Source organism: Chelon labrosus (genome assembly GCF_963514085.1).
Source record: "Chelon labrosus genome assembly, chromosome: 6".
Taxonomy (NCBI): domain Eukaryota; kingdom Metazoa; phylum Chordata; class Actinopteri; order Mugiliformes; family Mugilidae; genus Chelon; species Chelon labrosus.
In genome coordinates, this window is record NC_140342.1 from 29,439,439 (window position 1) to 29,460,128 (window position 20,690).

Below are 20,690 nucleotides of genomic sequence, written 5' to 3' on the forward strand. Positions count from 1 at the left end.
AAACTAAAAATATATCACCTCACAAAAAAAACCACTCAGATCTGGAGGGTTTCAACAAAATAAACTACTGCCGCCTCATTTCCAGCTGTTTCCTTCCAGATAGGGTTCTAGGCTAGCTTAGCATCTGTAGCTAACTAGCTTTTGGTCCAGACTGAACTCGTTTTTTCATTGGAGGAGCTGTTGAGTTTGGTGGACGGTGTGTCCTTCAGGTTGGTGGACGGTGTGTCCTTCAGGTTGGTGGACGGTGTGTGTCCTTCAGGTTGGTGGACGGTGTGTGTCCTTCAGGTTGGTGGACGGTGTGTCCTTCAGGTTGGTGGACGGTGTGTCTTCAGGTTGGTGGACGGTGTGTCCTTCAGGTTGGTGGACGGTGTGTGTCCTTCAGGTTGGTGGACGGTGTGTCTTCAGGTTGGTGGACGGTGTGTCTTCAGGTTGGTGGACGGTGTGTCCTTCAGGTTGGTGGACGGTGTGTGTCCTTCAGGTTTGGTGGACGGTGTGTCCTTCAGGTTGGTGGACGGTGTGTGTCCTTCAGGTTGGTGGACGGTGTGTCCTTCAGGTTGGTGGACGGTGTGTCTTCAGGTTGGTGGACGGTGTGTCCTTCAGGTTGGTGGACGGTGTGTCCTTCAGGTTAAAGTCTGAGGAGCTGCTGCCACCGTGACCTGTCTCTGAACAGAAGGAGGTCTGAAGCCGTAATGATTCACAAACACTGACTTTATTGGAGCTGAAAGAGTTTCTGGAAGCTGCTGCTGGACTTTGATTAATCTCTGGGAAACCTTCCAACACAGAGATGAGTCGTGGAAAAGCCTGATGTTGTAAAGAGACGTGTTTGATGGCGTGGAGCCGACTGAGCAGGACGCCTCCACCAGACACTGAGGCTTTGGTTTATCTGCTCGTTTGTCTGGAGGTCTGAGCAGCTCTGGTGTCGGTGGACATCTTCAGGACAATGGAGGCTGATGGGAGGAGGAAATGGAAAGTTCCTCACAGCGCCGGCCGTTATCAGGATGGAGGGGACGGGGAGGGGACGGGGGGGTGTTGAGACAGGATTTCCCTTCTAAAACAAAACAAGGGTCCAGCTCCTCTGGACAAAAATAAGCTGCTGTCTATTTGAGGACACGCGGTGGAAAAACACAGGAGGAGGTTCCTCATGGGATGAAGACGTTTTATTTGTTTGGCGTTCAAGGTGATCAGCTGTTCCCAGCGTTTACAGTAGAGGCAAAAAGCAAATACAATCTTGTTTTAGTGAACTTTATTGAACCGTCGGTGGATGAAGGGAGCGTTCAGCGTCTGCAGCTGTAGAGGCTAACCCTGCTAGCATGCTAGCTGATGGACGACAACTGGTTGGAAGTCAAAATCTTCGTCGTCTTCCGTTTGAAAAGAAAACACCGTAAACCCATCAGTACGTCTGTTTGCATAAATATCTCAGCGTTCATCTCCATTCATAGCGGCCACCACCAAAACCGCCCCCCATACAATCAGTACCTGGACTATTCCAGTCTAGTCTGATGGCTGGTTAGAGGTCAGAGCCTGGGACACGACGTTGTGTCCTCATCAGTTGGTTTTTGAGACAATTAGTCAACAGAGACTCCAGAGCAGATGCTAACGGTGATGCTAATGGCTAGCATGTCAGCGCTGCTTCCCAGCAGTTTGCTTCATGTAGAGCCAGGAAGATTTACGTGAACAATCATTAGCAGCGGTTAGCAGCGGTTAGCAGCGGTTAGCATCACAGCATGGAGGTGAAAATGATCTTTTTTAATCTGAACTTTGGTCGAATTGTTTAATTTGGTAAAAGTTGAATCTTCCTCTATAGACGCTTTGATCTGGCACGATTATGTTTGAATAAAACTTTATTATTTAGCTGTTAATTGTTGAAAAATACATTTTTTTTCAGTCCTAATGTTGATTTAAACATCTTTATACAATTATAAAAATTCAGCATGAAACTGAGCATTTGTAAAGTTTGTCAAATCATCTGTGAAGAGTTAAAATTCACCTCAAACACCAGCTTCCTGTTTCTTTTTCTTCTTCTTCTTCTTCGGTTTTCATGTTGTGTCAGGAGGTCAGTAGGAAGTAATTAGATTACTGCAGTAAGTGTAAACACACTGATGGAAGCTGTAACTACAGAGCAGAAGTGGATCTGCCCCGGGTGCAGATTAAAGAGTTGTAAAAGTGAACAGGATTAGATGATGGTCTGCTGTCGTCTGAACTGTGAACATGAAAACAAGCGTGTGTGGTGGTGGTGGTGGTGGTGGGGGGGGGGGGGGGGGGATCCTTCAGGGGAACTGTTTGTTCCTCTTCGTGCTTCAGACCTCACGCTTCCCTGTTGTAGCTGCAGTCGACATCATTTTCAGGACTTTCTAAGTATGTGAAAGAAGATTAAAAGTCTTGACCCTGGAATGATCCCAGGGTGCGTTCAGTGTCTGTAGAGGAGCTTTTAATCCCAAATCACCTCGTCTTGGATTATTCTGACGCTGGTGATGTCGTCAGATTCTCTTCAGATGTTTGTGTTTTTGATGATGTGTTCGTCAGAATAGTCACTGAGTTGATGCAGTTTAGTTGACGCTGACTTCGGCTGTTGGGACAGAATTTGAGAGCTAACTAATGTTTGCACCAACCTCGCCAACGTTTCTATAGTTAGCCAGACGCGTTAAATCCAGACCAAGTGCTAGTTAGCTTAGCAGCCACTAGCTAAGTTAGTCTAGAACCAGAGGTGTCCCTGCGTCAGGGAGTGGGACGAACAACTGGAAAACCGAGGCAGGAGGACGATGAGGATGTTTAAAGTGTTTTTATGGAGTCTCTGGTCTAGCAGATCATGTGGGCGGGGCTTAATGTGGTGATGGACAGAAGAGTCATCTGAATTAGTGTAAATGTCTCTGACTGTGTTTCTGTATTGGTTGAAACTCACCTGATAATGAAGTCCAGATGGAGTGGAAAGCAAGCAGAGTCTGAAGTGTGGTCGAAGTAAAAGCTGTAACAACAAACTGTAGAAGAAGAAGAATTATTTGAGCTGATTGACAGCTCTGTGTTTGAGACACGTGAGGACGTTCTTCAAGCGCTGCCTCAAACGTTGCCTCCTCTGATTTTAAACTTCCTGTTGTGTTTTCTGGACGTCTGTCCAGCGAGGGTCGGCCTTCGGCCCCCAGCCGGGTCCCCTGGGAGCTTAAGGCAGGATTCCTGAGGGCCTTGTCCCTCCCTCCCTCTGTTGGCATCCAGCAGCTGATTTATGGCTCTCTTTATAGCTGCCAGTTATTTTTAGCCGGAGGCTGCTGCTGCCGGGTCTTCTCCTGGTTTCCGGCAGGATGGAGATGAGAGCTGGACAAAGAGGCGCCGGATGAAGCAGCATCGCCGGGACGTTGTGTTTTTGTCCTGTGAAGAGACGACTGTTTAATGAGTCACGTCTGGAAAATAATTGATTTAATTGTCTTATTATTTAAGTGGTTGTTTGTGTTGAACAGATTTGTTTGGCTCCATGTTGATGTGGAGCCTTTAACCTTCAACCTGTGACGGTAACGGGTCTCATGTGGCTTAAAGTTTGGCTTCAGTTACTACTTCACTCATTAAATCATTTAATTAACATCTACGTAATAAACAGAACGTCTCCTAATAAACTTTTACCAAATTAAAGGATTAAACCAAAGTTCAGATGGTTACTGGACGTCTACCTGGTCTCAGGTCAGGTGTGAACACAGGAACTTATAGATCTTATTGTAGATGTGTTTTAGACGTTCATGTTTTATTTCTGACAGTTTGACGTGAGCAGAGGAAGAGATGGAGGTGGGGACGCTGTGATTCCCGGTCCCTTGGTCTCTTGCATTAATAGTCTCAGCCGTCACATATCTGGGACGGTCCCAGGTGACGTTCCAGGTGTGAAGAGCGTGAGAAGAGTCTGTCGGCCGGGCTGAGAGGTGGGAATGATTCCTGGTTCTCTGAGGACCTGATGCTTCCTGCCTTGGCTCTGATTTCTTTAAACCGATCCTGAGAATCAGCTGATTTTTACGTCTGAGGAGACGTTTGGAGGAAATAAAGCGTCTTTTGATGCTGACCTCCGTCTGCTGGCTCCGTCTACACCTCCTCAGCTTATCCTCTCTGCTTCTTAACTCTGACCTACATGTGGCGTCGCCTCTTGATCCAGTCAGCGCTGATATGTGGGTCACTGAGGCCACCAGGCCTTTTAAAGCCTCCGCTCTGGACAGGGTTCTGTCTCAGCGCTAAGTCATCAAACTTTAAACCTTCATGAGGAACAAACCAAACATCTTTATATCCGTACAGAGACAGCAGCTCCTCCTGTTCCTCCTTTAATGATGCCTCCAGACTACCGCCTCCTGCTGCTATGAATTATTATTATTATGAGTTATTTCCTGCAGCGCGTACGTAGCGGCCGGCCGTTGGCTGTTGCTCAGTAAAGAAGCGTCTCCACCTCCTCCACCACCTCCTCCGTCAGCTGAAAGCCTCAAATGTAAACTGCTGCCTGAGCAACAAACCTCCTCGTTTCCATAATGAGTCAACGTTCAGAGCGACTCCTGCTTCCTCCTCCTGCTCAGTCACCACTGGACGACAGCGTCCTCTGCAGGTCTCTGCTGTCCTGTCGTCCAATCAGACGTCTCTCCCGTTTCCTGTCCGACCTCCAGATGGAGGGATTCTTTTTTATATTCCTGATTATTTATTAACCTGTGGAGCTCTGCTGATTCACCGCTGCTCGGTCTGAATGAAGTCAGAACGTGATTCATAGAACTTTATTTATTTAAGGTCTGACTCAGTAAAGGTTGTAAAACGTGGAGTTTTGGGGAAATGTGTCTAAAAGGAGGAACCTGAGGAATGGATGGACGTCAAGGAGCTGGTTATTACTGGTGGTTATTCTCAGGTCGCTGTAGTTTCATGTTTAAATCACAGCTGAGGTCCTGACTGCCTGCAGAAAGACTCTGGGAATGACAAATAAAAGAGTTTTGTTTTGTTGCTCCAATAAATAAAAGTTGTTGTTTAATTTAACGTAAAGAGAAGAGAGCGTTTAGCGTCTGGTGGTTTGTCTTTGGTTGACGTTTCAGAGCTCAGATCAGATTTGAGAAGCTGCGCCTCACGCTTCCAGCTGATTCACTGCAGTATTTATATCACATGGAGAGATTAAAACTTTCCGTCTCGTCTCTGCTGCAGCGTCCGAGCGCAGCGGCGTGTCTGATTATCTGTGGCCGACGCCGTCAGCGGTCGTCAGAATAAAAGACGCTGAAGTGGCGACGAAAAACAAGAACACACTGAACTGTGTGCGGTTTCAGTTTCTACCTCCTCACAGGGGAAACCACAGCCTGTTGGTTTACCGTTTAGTGAAGCCTGATTGGCCGGCCGAGTCAGAAGCTTCGTCTTCATCTGACGCTCAACTTCCTCCCAGGAAGACTGTCGCCAGCCCGTTGAGAAACAGCGTGCGAGGCAGCAGCTCCAGCTCGCCGTCGGCCGTCGGACTCGGATCAGAACGCCACCGTCGGGTATTATGACCGCGTCGCAGCGCGGCTGTCAGCAAACCAGCTGCTTCGGCCTCCGCCTGCTCGCTGCTGCCTGGAGGAAGCCTGTGTGTGCTGGGCCATGAGTGGAGCTGGAGCCCCCCCTGAGGTCCCGGGCCAGGTCCCGGTCCAGGCTGAGCCCTTGTACTACTGGCACCATTACAGAAAGCCCTGGAGGAGAGCGGACCCTCAGCCGCTGGACAGATACAAATGGAGCACATCTGCTCGGCTGGCGACCAGAGCCAACATGGCCGCCCCTGAGGGCAAAGGTCAAAGCTCAGAGCGCCCCCTCCTGCGGCTGCTCAGCACCCCGAGGCTCGGCGCCTTCACCAGCCCGGCCGACGGGCCCCGGGACGAGGAGCAGACGAGGACCGGCTCTCTGCGCAGGATCTTCCCCTACCTGAGGTCCATGTCCGAGCCGGGGGCCAGCGGCGGGGGCCCCGAGAGGGCGGCGCTCAGGAAGGTGGGGTCCGACGCAGAGCGGAGAGCGCCGAGGGTCAGCAGCTTCATCAGCTCGCTGTCCCGGAGGATCAGCAGAGTCTTCAGGGACGAAGCTGAAGGACAGCCCGAGCCCGGTAGGAGAGACGCTGTCGTCTTTAGTCTTTAAACCAGATATCAGCTGTTAGATGTCTCAGGGTCAGGACGCTCAGGGGACATTGTCCTGTTGGAGGGTTAAAACCTGTTCAGACCTGGTTGTAGAGTGAAAGTTAGAGCTCAGACGTTAGAAGGAACTGAATCTGTTATAGTTTCTGTTTTATTTGCGTCCTCAGTAGTTTCTATATTTTCCTCAAACTGAATCAACAGATTGTTTCCAACAGAATTCAGTTCAGTTCAAACGCTGCTGATAAAAATAACTCAAACCTCATCTGACCTGACAATAGAGCTTCTTCTCAGTCAATCAGATTCCTCAGTAAAGTTAATTAGGTCAGTTTCAGAAGAGAAGTGTTGTCTCCAATAAACTGAGGCTCAAATAAAACTATTCACCTGAAGATGATTCCTCCAGGACCAGGTCCATCTTCTTCTTCTTCTTCGTCTTCTTCTTCTTCTTCTTCATTTTCATCCTGATAGTTTACTCTGTTAGAAAGATCACATTTAGACCAACGAGCTCAACCACTGGACCAAATGTCTTCCACACATCAGACAGTCCAGTCACAGGTGTTTGGTTCTTCTTCTATGGTTTTTGGCAGCTGTGATGCTAGCCAACCTCCATTAAAGCAGAAGAAGAAGATGTTTTGACGCTACAGGGACGTGGCTTTGATTTAAACCAGACCTGAGATCAATAACTACTAAAGATTAGTCTTAAAAGGCCCAGATACTAGACCGCCACCTTCTGACAAGTTTGTTTAAACTTTACCAGCTGATTTAAATCATATAAACATGGACACCACGTCTCCACTTCCTCTCATTGGTCAAACTGACTCTAGTCTCCCGGGGCAACGGGCGGCGCCATCTTGTGAGTTTGGATCCAGAGTCTGATCAGTACGGTCTGAGGGCGGAGCCACGTGGAGCCGTGATGTTGATGCCCCGCCCACACTTAGTTTAATTAATCCTACGCTCTGCTCTACCTCCGAACTAAAACTAAACATAAACATAAAATGAACACTTGAACATTAATCATTATATTAACGACCTAAAATGACAGAAACCATCCTTTAAAATAAATTATTTGACGTGTATTTTAGTGTTTTAGTTTAGCAGTGATTTCATTTAACGTTTTACTTTGAAAACCTTGAAATTTCTTTTCCTCCACATCTTCCTCTTCCTCCTCCTCTTCCTCTCCTGCTGCTGATTGAAGGCTTGAAACTAAACATTTACATTGTGGTGTAGTGAAGCAGTCTGAAGGTTAAGTTATGCTAATTCCCTTTTCCACTTGAACGTCCCAATATTCAGAGCATGGAAACAATAAATGTGTTTTCATGCATCTAGAGGCTTTACATTTATAAACCGGCTCCTCTGACATTTAATATTATTTCTTCTTTCATCTGTTTGATCATCTGCTGCATGTTTTCTTTAACCGGTTTCATTTTGTCAGAGAATATTTCATGTTTTTTTTTAGATTTCATTAGAATCAAACAGACGGAAGTTGATGTCAGTGCCATCTGAAACCAGAGCAGATGTGTCCAGCTGCTCTCAGATCAGATGTTAGATCTGTTTTTATCTAGATTATTAATAAAGAACCGTTAAGAGGAAACTGAAGTGTTGTCTCTAACGCTGAAGCAGAAATCCCCCGCCAGCATCTCCTCTAAACTCGTCTCTGACGCAGGGAAAGTTTTCAGACAAACAGGTGAGGTTTTCCTTTCCTCATCAGCCTGACAGAACCAGGTGACCTACAACAAACACTCTGACCCACATCTGAACGTCAGTAATCTGGATGACGTGGAGAGACAAACTGAACCCACAGGAGAACCGTGGACAGTCCTCCAAGACGCTGAGCTACCAGTCTGACCAGTCTGAAAGAGTCCAGGTCCTCAGGTTGATCTGAAAACTGTCCCTCTGAGGGTGGAGGATCGTTCCTCTGCATGTTTACAGTCTTTTTATAGAACATGAGAACGTGAGAACATACCATACGTTCACACCTTTCTGCTTCCTGTTGGTTTACACCTGAGTGTGTCTGACGCTCTGAGAATCACATGGTTCCATCTGCTTCTGTTTCTACTGGGGTCGGCCTCAGAGGTCAAAGGTCAACTAGTGGTGTCACCTTCCATCGCTCTGACAGCAGCTTCCTTCTTTCCTTCCTTCCTTTCCTTCCTTCCCTCTGAAGAAGAAGAATAGAATAAGAAACAATAAATGAACATTAGACCTGAGGAGCAGCCATGTGATGACTGATAACAGTTGGTAGTAAACCTGTCTGACTGAATCTGACCTCTATGATGGATGGATGGACGTATACATGGACGTATAGATGGATGAATGGATGGATAAATGGACGTATAGATGGACGTATAGATGGATGAATGGATGGATAAATGGACGTATAGATGAATAGATGGATGAATAGATGGACGAATAGATGGATGAATAGATGGACGTGTAGATGGATGAATAGATGGACGTGTAGATGGATGAATAGATGGACGTATAGGTGGATGTATAGATGGACGTGTAGATGGATGAATAGATGGACGTATAGGTGGATGTATAGATGGACGTGTAGATGGATGAATAGATGGACGTATAGATGGATGAATAGATGGACATATAGATGGACGTATAGATGGATGTATAGATGGACGTATAGGTGGATGTATAGATGGACGTGTAGATGTATAGGTGGACGTATAGATGGATGAATAGATGGACGTTTAGATGGATGAATAGATGGACGTATAGGTGGATGTATAGATGGACGTGTAGATGGATGAATAGATGGACGTATAGATGGATGAATAGATGGACATATAGATGGATGAATAGATGGACGTATAGGTGGATGTATAGATGGACGTGTAGATGGATGAATAGATGGACGTATAGATGGATGAATAGATGGACATATAGATGGATGAATAGATGGACGTATAGGTGGATGTATAGATGGACGTGTAGATGGATGAATAGATGGACGTATAGATGGATGAATAGATGGACATATAGATGGACGTATAGATGGATGTATAGATGGACGTATAGGTGGATGTATAGATGGACGTGTAGATGTATAGGTGGACGTATAGATGGATGAATAGATGGACGTTTAGATGGATGAATAGATGGATGAATAGGTGGACGTATAGATGGATGAATAGATGGACATATAGATGGACGTATAGGTGGACGTATAGGTGGATAAATAGATGGATGAATAGATGGACGTTTAGATGGATGAATAGATGGATGAATAGGTGGACGTATAGATGGATGAATAGATGGACATTTAGATGGACGTATAGGTGGACGTATAGGTGGATAAATGGATGAATAGATGGACGTATAGATGGATGTATAGATGGACGTATAGGTGGATGTATAGATGGACGTGTAGATGTATAGGTGGACGTATAGATGGATGAATAGATGGACGTTTAGATGGATGAATAGATGGATGAATAGGTGGACGTATAGATGGATGAATAGATGGACATATAGATGGACGTATAGATGGATGAATAGATGGACATTTAGATGGACGTATAGGTGGACGTATAGGTGGATAGATGGATGAATAGATGGACGTGTAGATGTATAGGTGGACGTATCGGTGGACGTATAGATGGATGAATAGATGGACGTTTAGATGGACGTATAGATGGATGAATAGGTGGACGTATAGGTGGACGTATAGGTGGACGTATAGGTGTACGTGTAGACGTATAGATGTATAGGTGGACGTATAGATGGACGTATAGATGTATAGGTGGACGTATAGATGGACGTATAGATGTATAGATGGACGTATAGGTGGACGTATAGATGTATAGGTGGACGTATAGATGGACGTATAGATGTATAGGTGGACGTATAGATGGACGTATAGATGTATAGGTGGACGTATAGATGGACGTATAGATGTATAGGTGGACGTATAGATGGACGTATAGATGTATAGGTGGACGTATAGATGGACGTATAGATGTATAGATGGACGTATAGGTGGACGTATAGATGTATAGGTGGACGTATAGATGGACGTATAGATGTATAGGTGGACGTATAGATGGACGTATAGATGTATAGGTGGACGTATAGATGGACGTATAGATGTATAGGTGGACGTATAGATGGACGTATAGATGTATAGATGGACGTATAGGTGGACGTATAGGTGGACGTATAGGTGGACGTGTAGACGTATAGATGTATAGGTGGACGTATAGATGGACGTATAGATGTATAGGTGGACGTATAGATGGACGTATAGATGTATAGATGGACGTATAGGTGGACGTGTAGATGGATGTGTTTCTGTGGTCGTCCATCATCCTGAACCCAAGGCCGTCCACGTTATCTGTCTCCTCCACCGTCAGCCGACCGTTCAGCCTCAACGTTCAGTCAAAAACAAGCAGTGAAGATGTTAATCTCAGTGACGCAATGCTTTCTGGGAAATGTGTTGATGTGAGAGGAAGGACGGAGCTGGGACATCAGAGTTCTCACGTGTTAGAAGGAGAAGTCGTCTTGTTCATTTCATTTCAGGAAGTGTGAAAGTTAGGAAACCTGGACCTCAGGCTAGACTTGATGAACTGAGCTCTGTCTGATCTGAGTTATGTCTTCCTGCGTCGCTGCTTGTGGAGCGCTGTGATTTCCCAGCCAGTCAGTGAAGTACTCGGTCAGTACAGCAGCAGTACACAGTGAGAGGTTTGTGTTAATGTGTCTGCTGCTGTAAACAGACACGGAGAATGAACGTGTTCAGGAGCCCCAGAGCATGATGGGTAATAAAAACCACAAAGCTCTCACTTCTCTACGCGTACAACCCCCCTGTCCTGCTGTCCTCGTGGGGACACTCCCGTTTACATAACGCCTTCCTTTAACCTGAAATGTGTGTGGTCCAGTGTGTTGGGTTCTCTCTCAGACGGCCGTCCTGCTCACACTCAGGAGTTTACACGTGGAAATAAAAGGCTGGCGCTGAGTGGACGCTAATTAATGTGTGAGTGTCCAGGACGTCCCACCAGAAACACTGTTAGTCAGGGGAGAGGAGGACCCAGCGGCCAGGACAGTCCCTGCCAGGTCAGACCTCGTCCATCAACGTCTATCTACACCAGGTCTCACCTGGTCTCACCTGGTCTCACCTGGTCTCACCTGTCCATCCACCTGGTCTTAATCTAAATGTGTCTCCACATGCGTCCCCAGCCAGCACTTGAGATCTGATCTCAGTTTGTGTGTCTGTAAATCAGCAGCGCCATCATGTGGTCAGTAGAATATTGTAGCAGCTGCTGTCTCTAATGGATCTCTACCTACCGCTGGATCAGAACCATCAACAGCTGCTGGTTGACTTGGAGACATGATCCAGATGTTGGAACAAGATGGAAAGACTCTCACATGTTAAGATCTGATTTATTTAAGGAAGGAAGGTCTTTGTCTCAGGTGTAGGGGTCATTCCTGTGTTTATATTTCCTCCGTTCACTTATTAAAATGAGCTGAACAGTCTTGTGGAGGAATCATTTAGACCTCCTGTTGGTTTCAGACGATGAAATCAGTTTAATTAATTCACCCCCAGACCTTTCAGACAGTAAAGTTTATCTTTTTATCTGTGAAACACTTTGAACGCTGATTATTCTGTTAATTATTAATTAGTTTATTCTCCTTCTGTTCTTCAGCCTGAGTTTGATATTTAAACTTAAACTAAACAGATCCTCTCACTCTGCTGTCATTCACAGCTGCGACAGGCGGGGGGGGGGCGGGGGGGTCGGCCTCAGAGGTCAAAGGTCAACAAGTGGAGTCACCTTCTATCAGCCTGACAGCAGCTTCCTTACCTCCTTCATTCCTTCCTTCCTTCCGTCCTCCTTCCTTCTTTCTCTTAATCCATCATTTCCTCTTTCCCTCCTTCCTTCCTTCCTTCCCTCTTTCCCTCCTTCCTTCCTTCCTTCCCTCTTTCCCTCCTTCCTTCCTTCCTTCCTTCCCTCTTTCCCTCCTTCCTTCCTTCTTTCCCTCCTTCCTTCCTTCTTTCCCTCCTTCCTTCCTTCCTTCCTTCCTTCCTTCCTTCTTTCCCTCCTTCCTTCCTTCCTTCCTTCCTTCCTTCCTTCCTTTTCTCCTTCCTTCTTTCCTTCATTCCTTCCTTCCTTCCTTCCTTCCATCCTTCCATCCTTCCTTCCATCCCTCTTTCCTTCCTTCCTCCCTTCCTTCCTTCATTCCTTCCTTCCTTCCCTCTTTCCTTCCTTCCCTCTTTCCTTCCTTCCTTCCTTCCTTCCTTACCTCCTCCCTTCCTTCTTTCCTTCCTTCCTTCCCTCCTTCCTCCCTTCCTCCCTTCCTCCTTCCTTCCTTCCTTCCGTCCTTCCTCCCTTCCTCCCTCCCTCCTTCCTTCCTTCCTTCCCTCCTTCCCTCCTCCCTCCTTCCTTCCTTCCTCCTTCCTTCCTTCCTCCTTCCTTCCTTCCTCCCTCCTTCCTTCCTTCCTTCCTTCCCTCAGACCGGTCCTGTCCCACCGCCGGTAGCTCTGAAAGGTTAATGAGCTCGGGGGTCCTTTTGTTGCCGTCAGGGCTTTTATTGTGAAGGGCTAATTTACATACAAAAGGACGACCCTCTCACACTGATGTCTGTCCTACCGGTGTTGTGAGGACCGTCCTTTACATGAAGCATTCCTCAGAGCAGAGCTGTCCCATTAAAATTCACCGTTGTTGAGCAGAGATCCAGGACGTCAGCACGTCTGACTGGCTCTAGAGGAACCCTTATAAAGAATTAAAGAGAACCTTTTTAGTTCTAGTAATGCCTTTAAAAATAAAATACTGTTTGGTCCTTTAGAGAGTCATGGAGACGACCTCCACGCCTGATAGAACCCGTCCTGGTAGAACCCGTCCTGGTAGAACCCGTCCTGATAGAGCCCGTCCTGGTAGAGCCCGTCCTGGTAGAGCCCGTCCTGGTAGAGCCCGTCCTGATAGAGCCCGTCCTGGTAGAACCCGTCCTGATAGAACCCGTCCTGATAGAACCCGTCCTGAGTGCTGCACCCGTCGTCTCCAGAGAGCAGAGCTGCTGCAGGAAGAACCGTTGGCCTGATTTATTCTCAGAGACAACGTCGGGACATCCCGTCATGTTTTAAAGCTTTTAACGTGGTCGCAGCACGGAGTCTAGCAGCAGCTTCTGGTTCTGGTCCAGATTATTTATCCTTAACACAAAGACAACAGGACTGGTTGGGTCTATGTGGAGGTAACTGGAGGAAATCATCTGGTTATAGTTGAGACATTCAGAGCTGGAGAAACAAGTCCCCATGTCTTAGTTTCAGCTTGTTCCTTCATTTAAACCGTGACCCGGACGGCTGAGAAACCAGTCGTAGTCCAGACGTCTTAGTTTCATCTTTTATTGCTTTATTACATAATAAAGGTAAAATAAAACACAAAGACACAGGCCTGAGTTTGGACCAGGTAGAAGTCCTGAAATGAATTAAATCAGGGAAACAAAACGAGCACCAGCTCTGATCTTTTACACCTTTATTCATTTATTATTATTCATTCATTCATTCATTCATCTTCTGTAACCTCTTGTCCTGTGAAGGGTCATGGGGGTCTGGAGTCTATCCCAGCTGTCATTGGTCCAGAGGGGGGTCCACCCTGGACAGGTCTCCAGTCTATCAGGGTCTATTATTATTTATTTCCAGGATTATTAATGACAGAAAGTAAATTATATTTTCTTTTTACAAAGCACAGACATTAAGGTTTATTATTATCATTCTTACAGCTGGATGTGTTTGACTAAGGTTTATTCTGTCGACCAGCAGACGTGACGTAGACGCTGCAGACGCTAACGCATGCTAACGCTAGCATCTGTGTGTTGTTGTGTTTATGAAGTGAAACCTGTTCAGACCTGGTTTTAGGGTTAAAGGTCAGTGAGTGTTTTATCTGCAGCCCGGGTCACTCTCAGCGACACACCCCTCTCTGTTCTCGCTTTGGTTTCACCCCCCTTGTTTCCTGTTGAATTGGTCCCATCTTGATAAAGCAGTGATGTGGTGAGGGCCGCGCTGCGATTGGAGGAGGCGCTGCTGTGTTTGCATGTTGCCGCGGCGACCGGGCCCCTCCCACACGGGCCGGCCGACAGACAAAGACTCGTCTGTTTCCACGAGTCTGATCCTTGTGAGAACCTGCTGCAGACGTTAACCCTTGAGCAGCAGCGCTATCCTTACAGCTCATTAATGGGTCGGGACAAGGACGCTGGTCTGGAGGGTCCCCCTTGGGAACTGATCAGGCCCCGGTCCAGATCTGCAGAGCCACCGTCGTGGTGCTGAATAAACAACAGTAGAGAAAGTAAAAATACATTAGTTCTCAGCACAAAGACACTCTGAGATAAACAGATAACAGTCTTAAATATCTTAGCCTAGCTTAAAGCTACAAATATCTGTATGAGCTTAGCTTCTGTAGCTTAGCTTGATGCTACTACGCTAACTAGCTTTTAGTCCGGACCAAAATCCACAGTGGTGATGTGGTGCGTCGCTATGATAGCTAACTAGGTCAACATTACCCTGAGACCAGACAGCAGTGGTGCTTTCAGGGGGCTAGCAGCTAACAGCTAGCTGTAACAGCTAGCTGTTAGCTACACAGACACTGTATCAAGGTTGCTTCTTTTGGAGGGAAAGACTTCTTCACAGCAGGTGTCCTACAGGTGTTGCAGAGGTGTCTTACACGTGTCTGAAAGGTGTCTTTCTGGTGTCCTACATGTGTCCCTCAGTTGTCCTACATGTGTCCCTCAGTTGTCCTACAGGTGTCCCTCAGGTGTTTATAGAGGTGTCCCTCAGTTGTCCTACAGGTGTCCTGTGGAGAGGTTCAGGTGATCATTGGTAGTTTCTCTGGAGGTCCTCTGGAGAGAGTCCTGATATAGTTCATGTAAACATCAACAGCAGCAGGAGCAGCTTCTAAAGCATGACAGGCATGTGGGGGGGTGGGGGGGTCAGTGTGGGTGTGGACAGGTGGTGGTGGTGGACGTGGACTCTGAGACATTCCCAGTTGAGGTTTGGCCGGAGTCGAGTTTCTCTTCGCGCCGACACACAACCCCCACAACACCTGAGACACTCATCATCATGGCAGCTCTCTGTTTTCAGCCAGCACTGGAAAACTCTCCTCCTCCTCCTCCTCTGACCCCTGACCCCTGACCTCTGACCTCTGACCTCTGCAGGTGCACTGCCTTGCTCATGGGCAGCTTGAATCATGGCGACTTTAGATCCGTCCAAACAGGAAGAGGCGGTCAGTGTCGACCAGAGACCATGAACGGTCGATCTAATCTGGGTCGGCTCAGCTGAGTGACTTGAGTTCCCCAAATGTTTACCTGAAGGAAACACCGACCGCCAGAACCATGCTGACGGTGGAGCAGCGTTGGCGGTGCTTCCTTGTCAAACAGAAGAAAACTAAACATATTTTTATGTTCTGCTTGTTTCATTGGGAAATATACAAGAGGGTTACCTAGGCAACCAGAGCCTGGGACGTCGGTTTATTTGTTGACTGGCCTTTGCTTTAGTTTCTGTCCCTGATCACAGATTGTTGTGGGTAGTAGTTGTTCTGAGCGACCATGTTGGATCAAGTCAAAGCCAGACGTCTCAGAGACAAAAACAAGTTTCATCTGGGTCCCGACGTGTTTCATTTTAGTTTCCACAGCGTGAGATCAGATTGAAGACGGGTGCTGAGGACATCCACGGTTCAGCTGACGCTCAGACACGCCTCAGCGCCGACATCAAACAGTTTCACGTGGGTTTATGGCTCAGGTCTGTTGGACCATCACATCGACCTGCAGCTGCTTGACGCTCTGCTCGGTGGGATCTGATCTGATCTGGGACGAGTCGTTCAGTTTTGTTTCAGGCAGCAGATGAATCGTTTTCTGACCTTTCAGCGGCACGGACAAATATAGAAGCTTAATCCACCGGTGTCTGCAGGCCGGCCACAGGACCTCCACTTTGATCTCACAGTGCAACAGAGAGAGGGAACGAGTTCACACAGATTTATTCAGAACACTTTGTCTATAGAACCCTGGTGGACGCAAGAGATAAATGAGATATTTAATATATTACAGATTATGTAGACTTAGGGAGATCCCCTACTGTCATTGAAAAGCCACGGCTGTAGTTTAATGTTTGATGGGTGGGGGCCCCTTAGGGAGTACCTCTACTGTCATTTAAAACATTGCCTCTTGTGTAGTTTAGAGTTTGTTGTCAGGTGTAACGAGGCGTCGCGTCAGGTTTCACGTCTTTGTTCAAATCTCGTCTCATCAGCGTCAGCCCAAAGATCTTCTAATTAGTGGAGTCCCACTGCTGCTCTGCTCAGAGAGGAACCAGAAAAAAAGAAAACAAGCCTCCAATTAGTCATCGTTTCTCTCCTCGTTGGTCTGAACACGACCAGGTGCGACTCCCTCCACGCCTCTCGGGGGGTTTCTGGTTCTTTGACGTGGGTGATTTAGTGTGCAGCCAGAAATAGACTCCTGAAAACCCTCAGCTGCTCTGTGCTGCTTCCTCCTGCAGCTCCGCTAACGCTAGCGCCAACGCTAGCACCAACGCTAGCGCCAACGCTAGCACCAACCAACCTGCTCATTGTTCCGTCTGAGAGCAGCTCCTCCTGTTTGTAGGTCAGGACATGGTTGGAGAGGAGGGGGTTTCCCTTGACGCTGCGCCTCCTGTCACATAAATCATTTATAAATCAGTTTTTATTAAAACATAGTGCAGCTCTGGATTTATATTCACAAAGATAATAGTTTTTTTTCCTCTTTTAGTGGCTCCTTATGAAATCTGATTACATCATTTAGACAGAAGGTTTGAACATTTAAAGTTTATTCATTTTAAACTATTTAAATAACTGATTTAGTTCATATTAGCGCTTTAATTCTGTGACTATTTTATTCATTGTTTGAGCATTTCTACAGATGTATTAATACATTTGTGAGATAATGAAAAAAGAATAGCGTTAAATGTGCAGATTGTGTAGAACAGTTGGCTTCTAGAAGCCACTGAGGCTAGCTGAGGCTAACAGTTAGCAAGCTAACAAGCAGCTGATTATTTTAAACCAATGACTGTGGTTTTTATAAGAATAAAAAAACATATCTACACATATTGGATCTCCTAAACATGAGGCAAGTACTTGAGAACAACAGGGGCTCTTGACTTGAACCCTGTGGGACACCAGAGCTAACGAACTGAGTTCAGGTTGTTTTTAGAGCTGATCAGGTGACACAGTTCTTATACAGCAGGTTAAAACTTAACATAGAACATTTTTAAGAACGTTTCTCACCCCTGTAATCATCTTGTGACTTTTTATCTTCATCAGTTAGTTTCCTGTCATTCCCTGAACTTGTTGCTTCACGGTTCCTTCTTGTGTTTTTCTAAACCAGAACAAGCAGATTGATTTTTTCTTTTTTTATTATTTTATTTCTGCTGTGGTGTGATTTATTGTTGGGAAGTGAACGTGGCAGTTTAGAACTTCTCTTTTCTCTGCAACTTTGCCTTGAAGCTCAAAGAGGAAGCAAAAGAATATAAATCTAGTTTTAACGACAGAGTTTTCAGACTTTGCATTGAATGAGTGAATGATTGTTCTGCTTCAGAAACCAGCTGAGAAAGAGCAGTTTTAAACATCTGGTTAGATCTGAGATGATTCTTAGTTTACAACAAACTTCTCATCAAGTAGAGAAGAACTTTAAACCTGGACGTCCTGTGCTCAGTCTCTTTTAATCAGACATCCTGACTCTGTCCATACATCATCAATGAGCCTCTCTGAGTGTCTGTGGAGTGTTTTAGTCGGTGGGACAAACACTGAATGATCCCGGCACAATCAGGGACAGTGAATGCACCGTCTGTTTGTTGAACCAGACACTGACGTCACAGACAGACTTTTGTTCATCACTTGAAGTCTGACAGAAAGATTATCTCTTCTTCTTCTTTGGTTGCATCAGCTGAAACCAAAATAAAAACAGAAACCAGGTTGAGCTCAGTGAGAGGACTTCCCCTCTAACGCTCAGCGACGCGACCTCTGACCTCTGCTGAGTCGGCTCTGCTCTGTGTGGCGGCGTCACCTCGAATCAGGCGTCACTTTCATTTTTAATCAGCCTCCTCCTGCCTCCTCCTGTCTCCTCCTCCTCCTCCTTCCTCCTCCTCCTCCTCCTTCCTCCTCAGACTGAGGGGAGGTTAGAGCCACGGCGCCCTCTGCTGGTGCAGCCTGAGCTCTGCAGCATCAACTCAGTCTGCTGATGCTGAACCTTCTGGTGTCTCAAGTTTGGTTTCAGGCTCTAAAATAAAAATAAATAATAATTTAATAAAGTTGCTCCTTTAATACATGAAACCAGGAAGAGAAGGAGAGAACAGTGGTCAGTGATTATTGGATGAGTCGTGACCTTCACAGACATCCAGTCATTTGTCTTTCGTCTTAATTAAACCGTTCCCAGATCAGTTTTCTGTCCAGTTAACGGCCGCCCCTCTTGTGTCTCTGCTCTCAGATATTAAAGGACCTCCGGCTCACCGGTTCTCCTGCGGCCAGAGTCCCTACACCGACAACGGGTCCTGGGAGAGGAAGTTCTGCATCCTGACCGACAGCCAGCTCATCCTGCTCAACAGGGACGACGAGGTCCGAGCCGGACGCTCACATTTACAGCCTTGCAGAGTCCCTGAACTACACGCCACTAACTAACCACACCTCCTCCCCCCGTCTCTCTCCCTCCTCCCCCCCAGCCTGCAGGTGAGACCCAGGAGAGCCCCACGGACTCGACGAAGGCCCGGAGCCTCCGCAGGACCGTCAGCGTCCCGTCAGAGGGGCAGTACCCCGAGTTCCAGGGAGAGGGCGCCGCTGCGGCTCTAGGTAAGGAGACAGACTCGGTCACCGTGGCAACGTGGTGTTGTTGTTGTTGTTGTTCAGCAGCTGACGTCTGGTTATGTAACACCCTGGATTACCTGTGTGTGTGTGTGTGTGTGTGTGTGTGTGTGTGTGTGTGTGTGTGTGTGTGTGTGTGTGTGTGTGTGTGTGTGTGTGTGTGTGTGTGTGTGTGTGTGTGAGCGGGGGGTTCTTGTTTCAGCTGTGTTTCTGAGGACCAGTTTGAGTTTTAGGACGTTTCAGGCCGGTCCTCACATCACAGGCTCGTCTGGGTCACGGTCAGAGTTAAGACAATATGCTTAATGCGTTACGTTAATGGGACGTCCTCACAAAGATATCTATCTATAAAGGTGTGTGTGTATGTTTTGTGAGGCCAAACCCTGGATCAGTGTGAGGACAAAAGAACGGACGTGATGTTATTGAAGCCACAGACGGCTCATTTATTTCTCTTGTCATGTGTAGTTGAGTCAGAGTTGGTGTTTGTTGTCGGGGCCGATGTTTTCACTGGGACCCCCGCAGCTTTCTGTTTGGTTTAAACCTGTAAGACCTGGTCACAGGTAGTTTGGGCCTCGTTCACACCTCGTTATGAACAGCTGGTTGTTGACTTAGAGAGATGAGCCGTGGTTTTACGAAGACTCTCACATGTTCAGTTCTAATTTATTTTAGAGACAAAGACTCAGATTAGACCTGAATCCTGGAAGCTTCATCCATCCTCAGAGGAACCAGGTCTCTGCTGAGGAACAAACACATTAAAACAACATCAAGGTCTAAACGGAGCTTTAGTCGAGAAGATCAGGAAGCTCTACCTGAATAAACTCATAATGTAGTGGAAGGATTTAAATAAAGATGATTCAAGTTAGAGAGAATAGTTTACTACTTTAGTTTTTATCTTCAGGTGATTTGAAGATTTAAGTTTAACAATGACGTCATAGAAACTGCTAAAAATATGAAGAGAAAAGAATATCAATAAATGTGTAGATTTTGTAGAACTGCGGCTAGCTGAGGCTAACAGTTAGCGAGCTAACAGTTAGCGAGCTAACAAGCAGCTGGTTATTTTTTGCCACTGACTGTGGTTTTATGAGAATAATATATATATATATATATATATATAATATATATATTTATAAATACTGAATGTCCTAAACATGAGCCAGATAACGGATGCAAACTGAGAACAACAGGGGCTCTGGACATGAACCCTGTGGGACACCAGAGCAGCTGATCAGGTGACAGGTGATCACAGTTCTTAGACAGCAGATTTTCTTTTTTTTTTGTAATTTAAATTTCACTTATAAACACAGTTAAAACAAAGAAGACAAAGACAGATCAAATGGGACAACATGAGACACAGAGGGTAAGGTCAGACAATAACATGAGACACAAGTGTTCCTGGAATAAATAAATAAATAAAATACATAAATGAATGATTCAGATTCAGATTCAGAAAACTTTATTTGTCCCCGGGGGGCAATTTAAGGCACAAGTGAACTTAACGTGCAAGTACAGACAGACGTGCAAAAAAACAGAAACAGAACAAGACTCAAAATAAAAAAAATATATATATATATATATATATATATATATATATACACACACACACACACACACACACACACACACACACACACCCCCGGCCTATATAAACCGTAATACAGGCGACTATTTAGCAGTAATGTGACTCACTCCAACACCCTAACTAACATGACCTCATATGACGCCGTCTCAGTCATTAAGAGTTTCCACTCTCATAGTGTGGGTGATTTCCTGTGTCTCAATATGATCCTGTCCTTTTACA

The 20,690-nt window shown here is 46.2% G+C and overlaps 1 protein-coding gene across 3 annotated transcripts in view; it reads left to right on the forward strand.

Moving 5' to 3' along the window:
• Positions 1-20,690, forward strand: part of rasal2 (RAS protein activator like 2) — a 48,245-nt gene that overhangs the window by 2,672 nt on the left and 24,883 nt on the right. For 2 of the 3 annotated variants that reach the window (XM_084546917.1, XM_084546918.1), the window contains exons 1-3: positions 5,279-6,058; positions 18,525-18,652; positions 18,757-18,883. In XM_084546917.1, the coding sequence (XP_084403043.1) occupies positions 5,566-6,058; positions 18,525-18,652; positions 18,757-18,883 (748 nt within the window). In that variant the 5' untranslated portion in view covers positions 5,279-5,565. Of the gene's footprint in view, positions 1-5,278; positions 6,059-18,524; positions 18,653-18,756; positions 18,884-20,690 lie in introns of those variants that run through there. The other variant, XM_084546919.1, reaches the window with a different exon arrangement.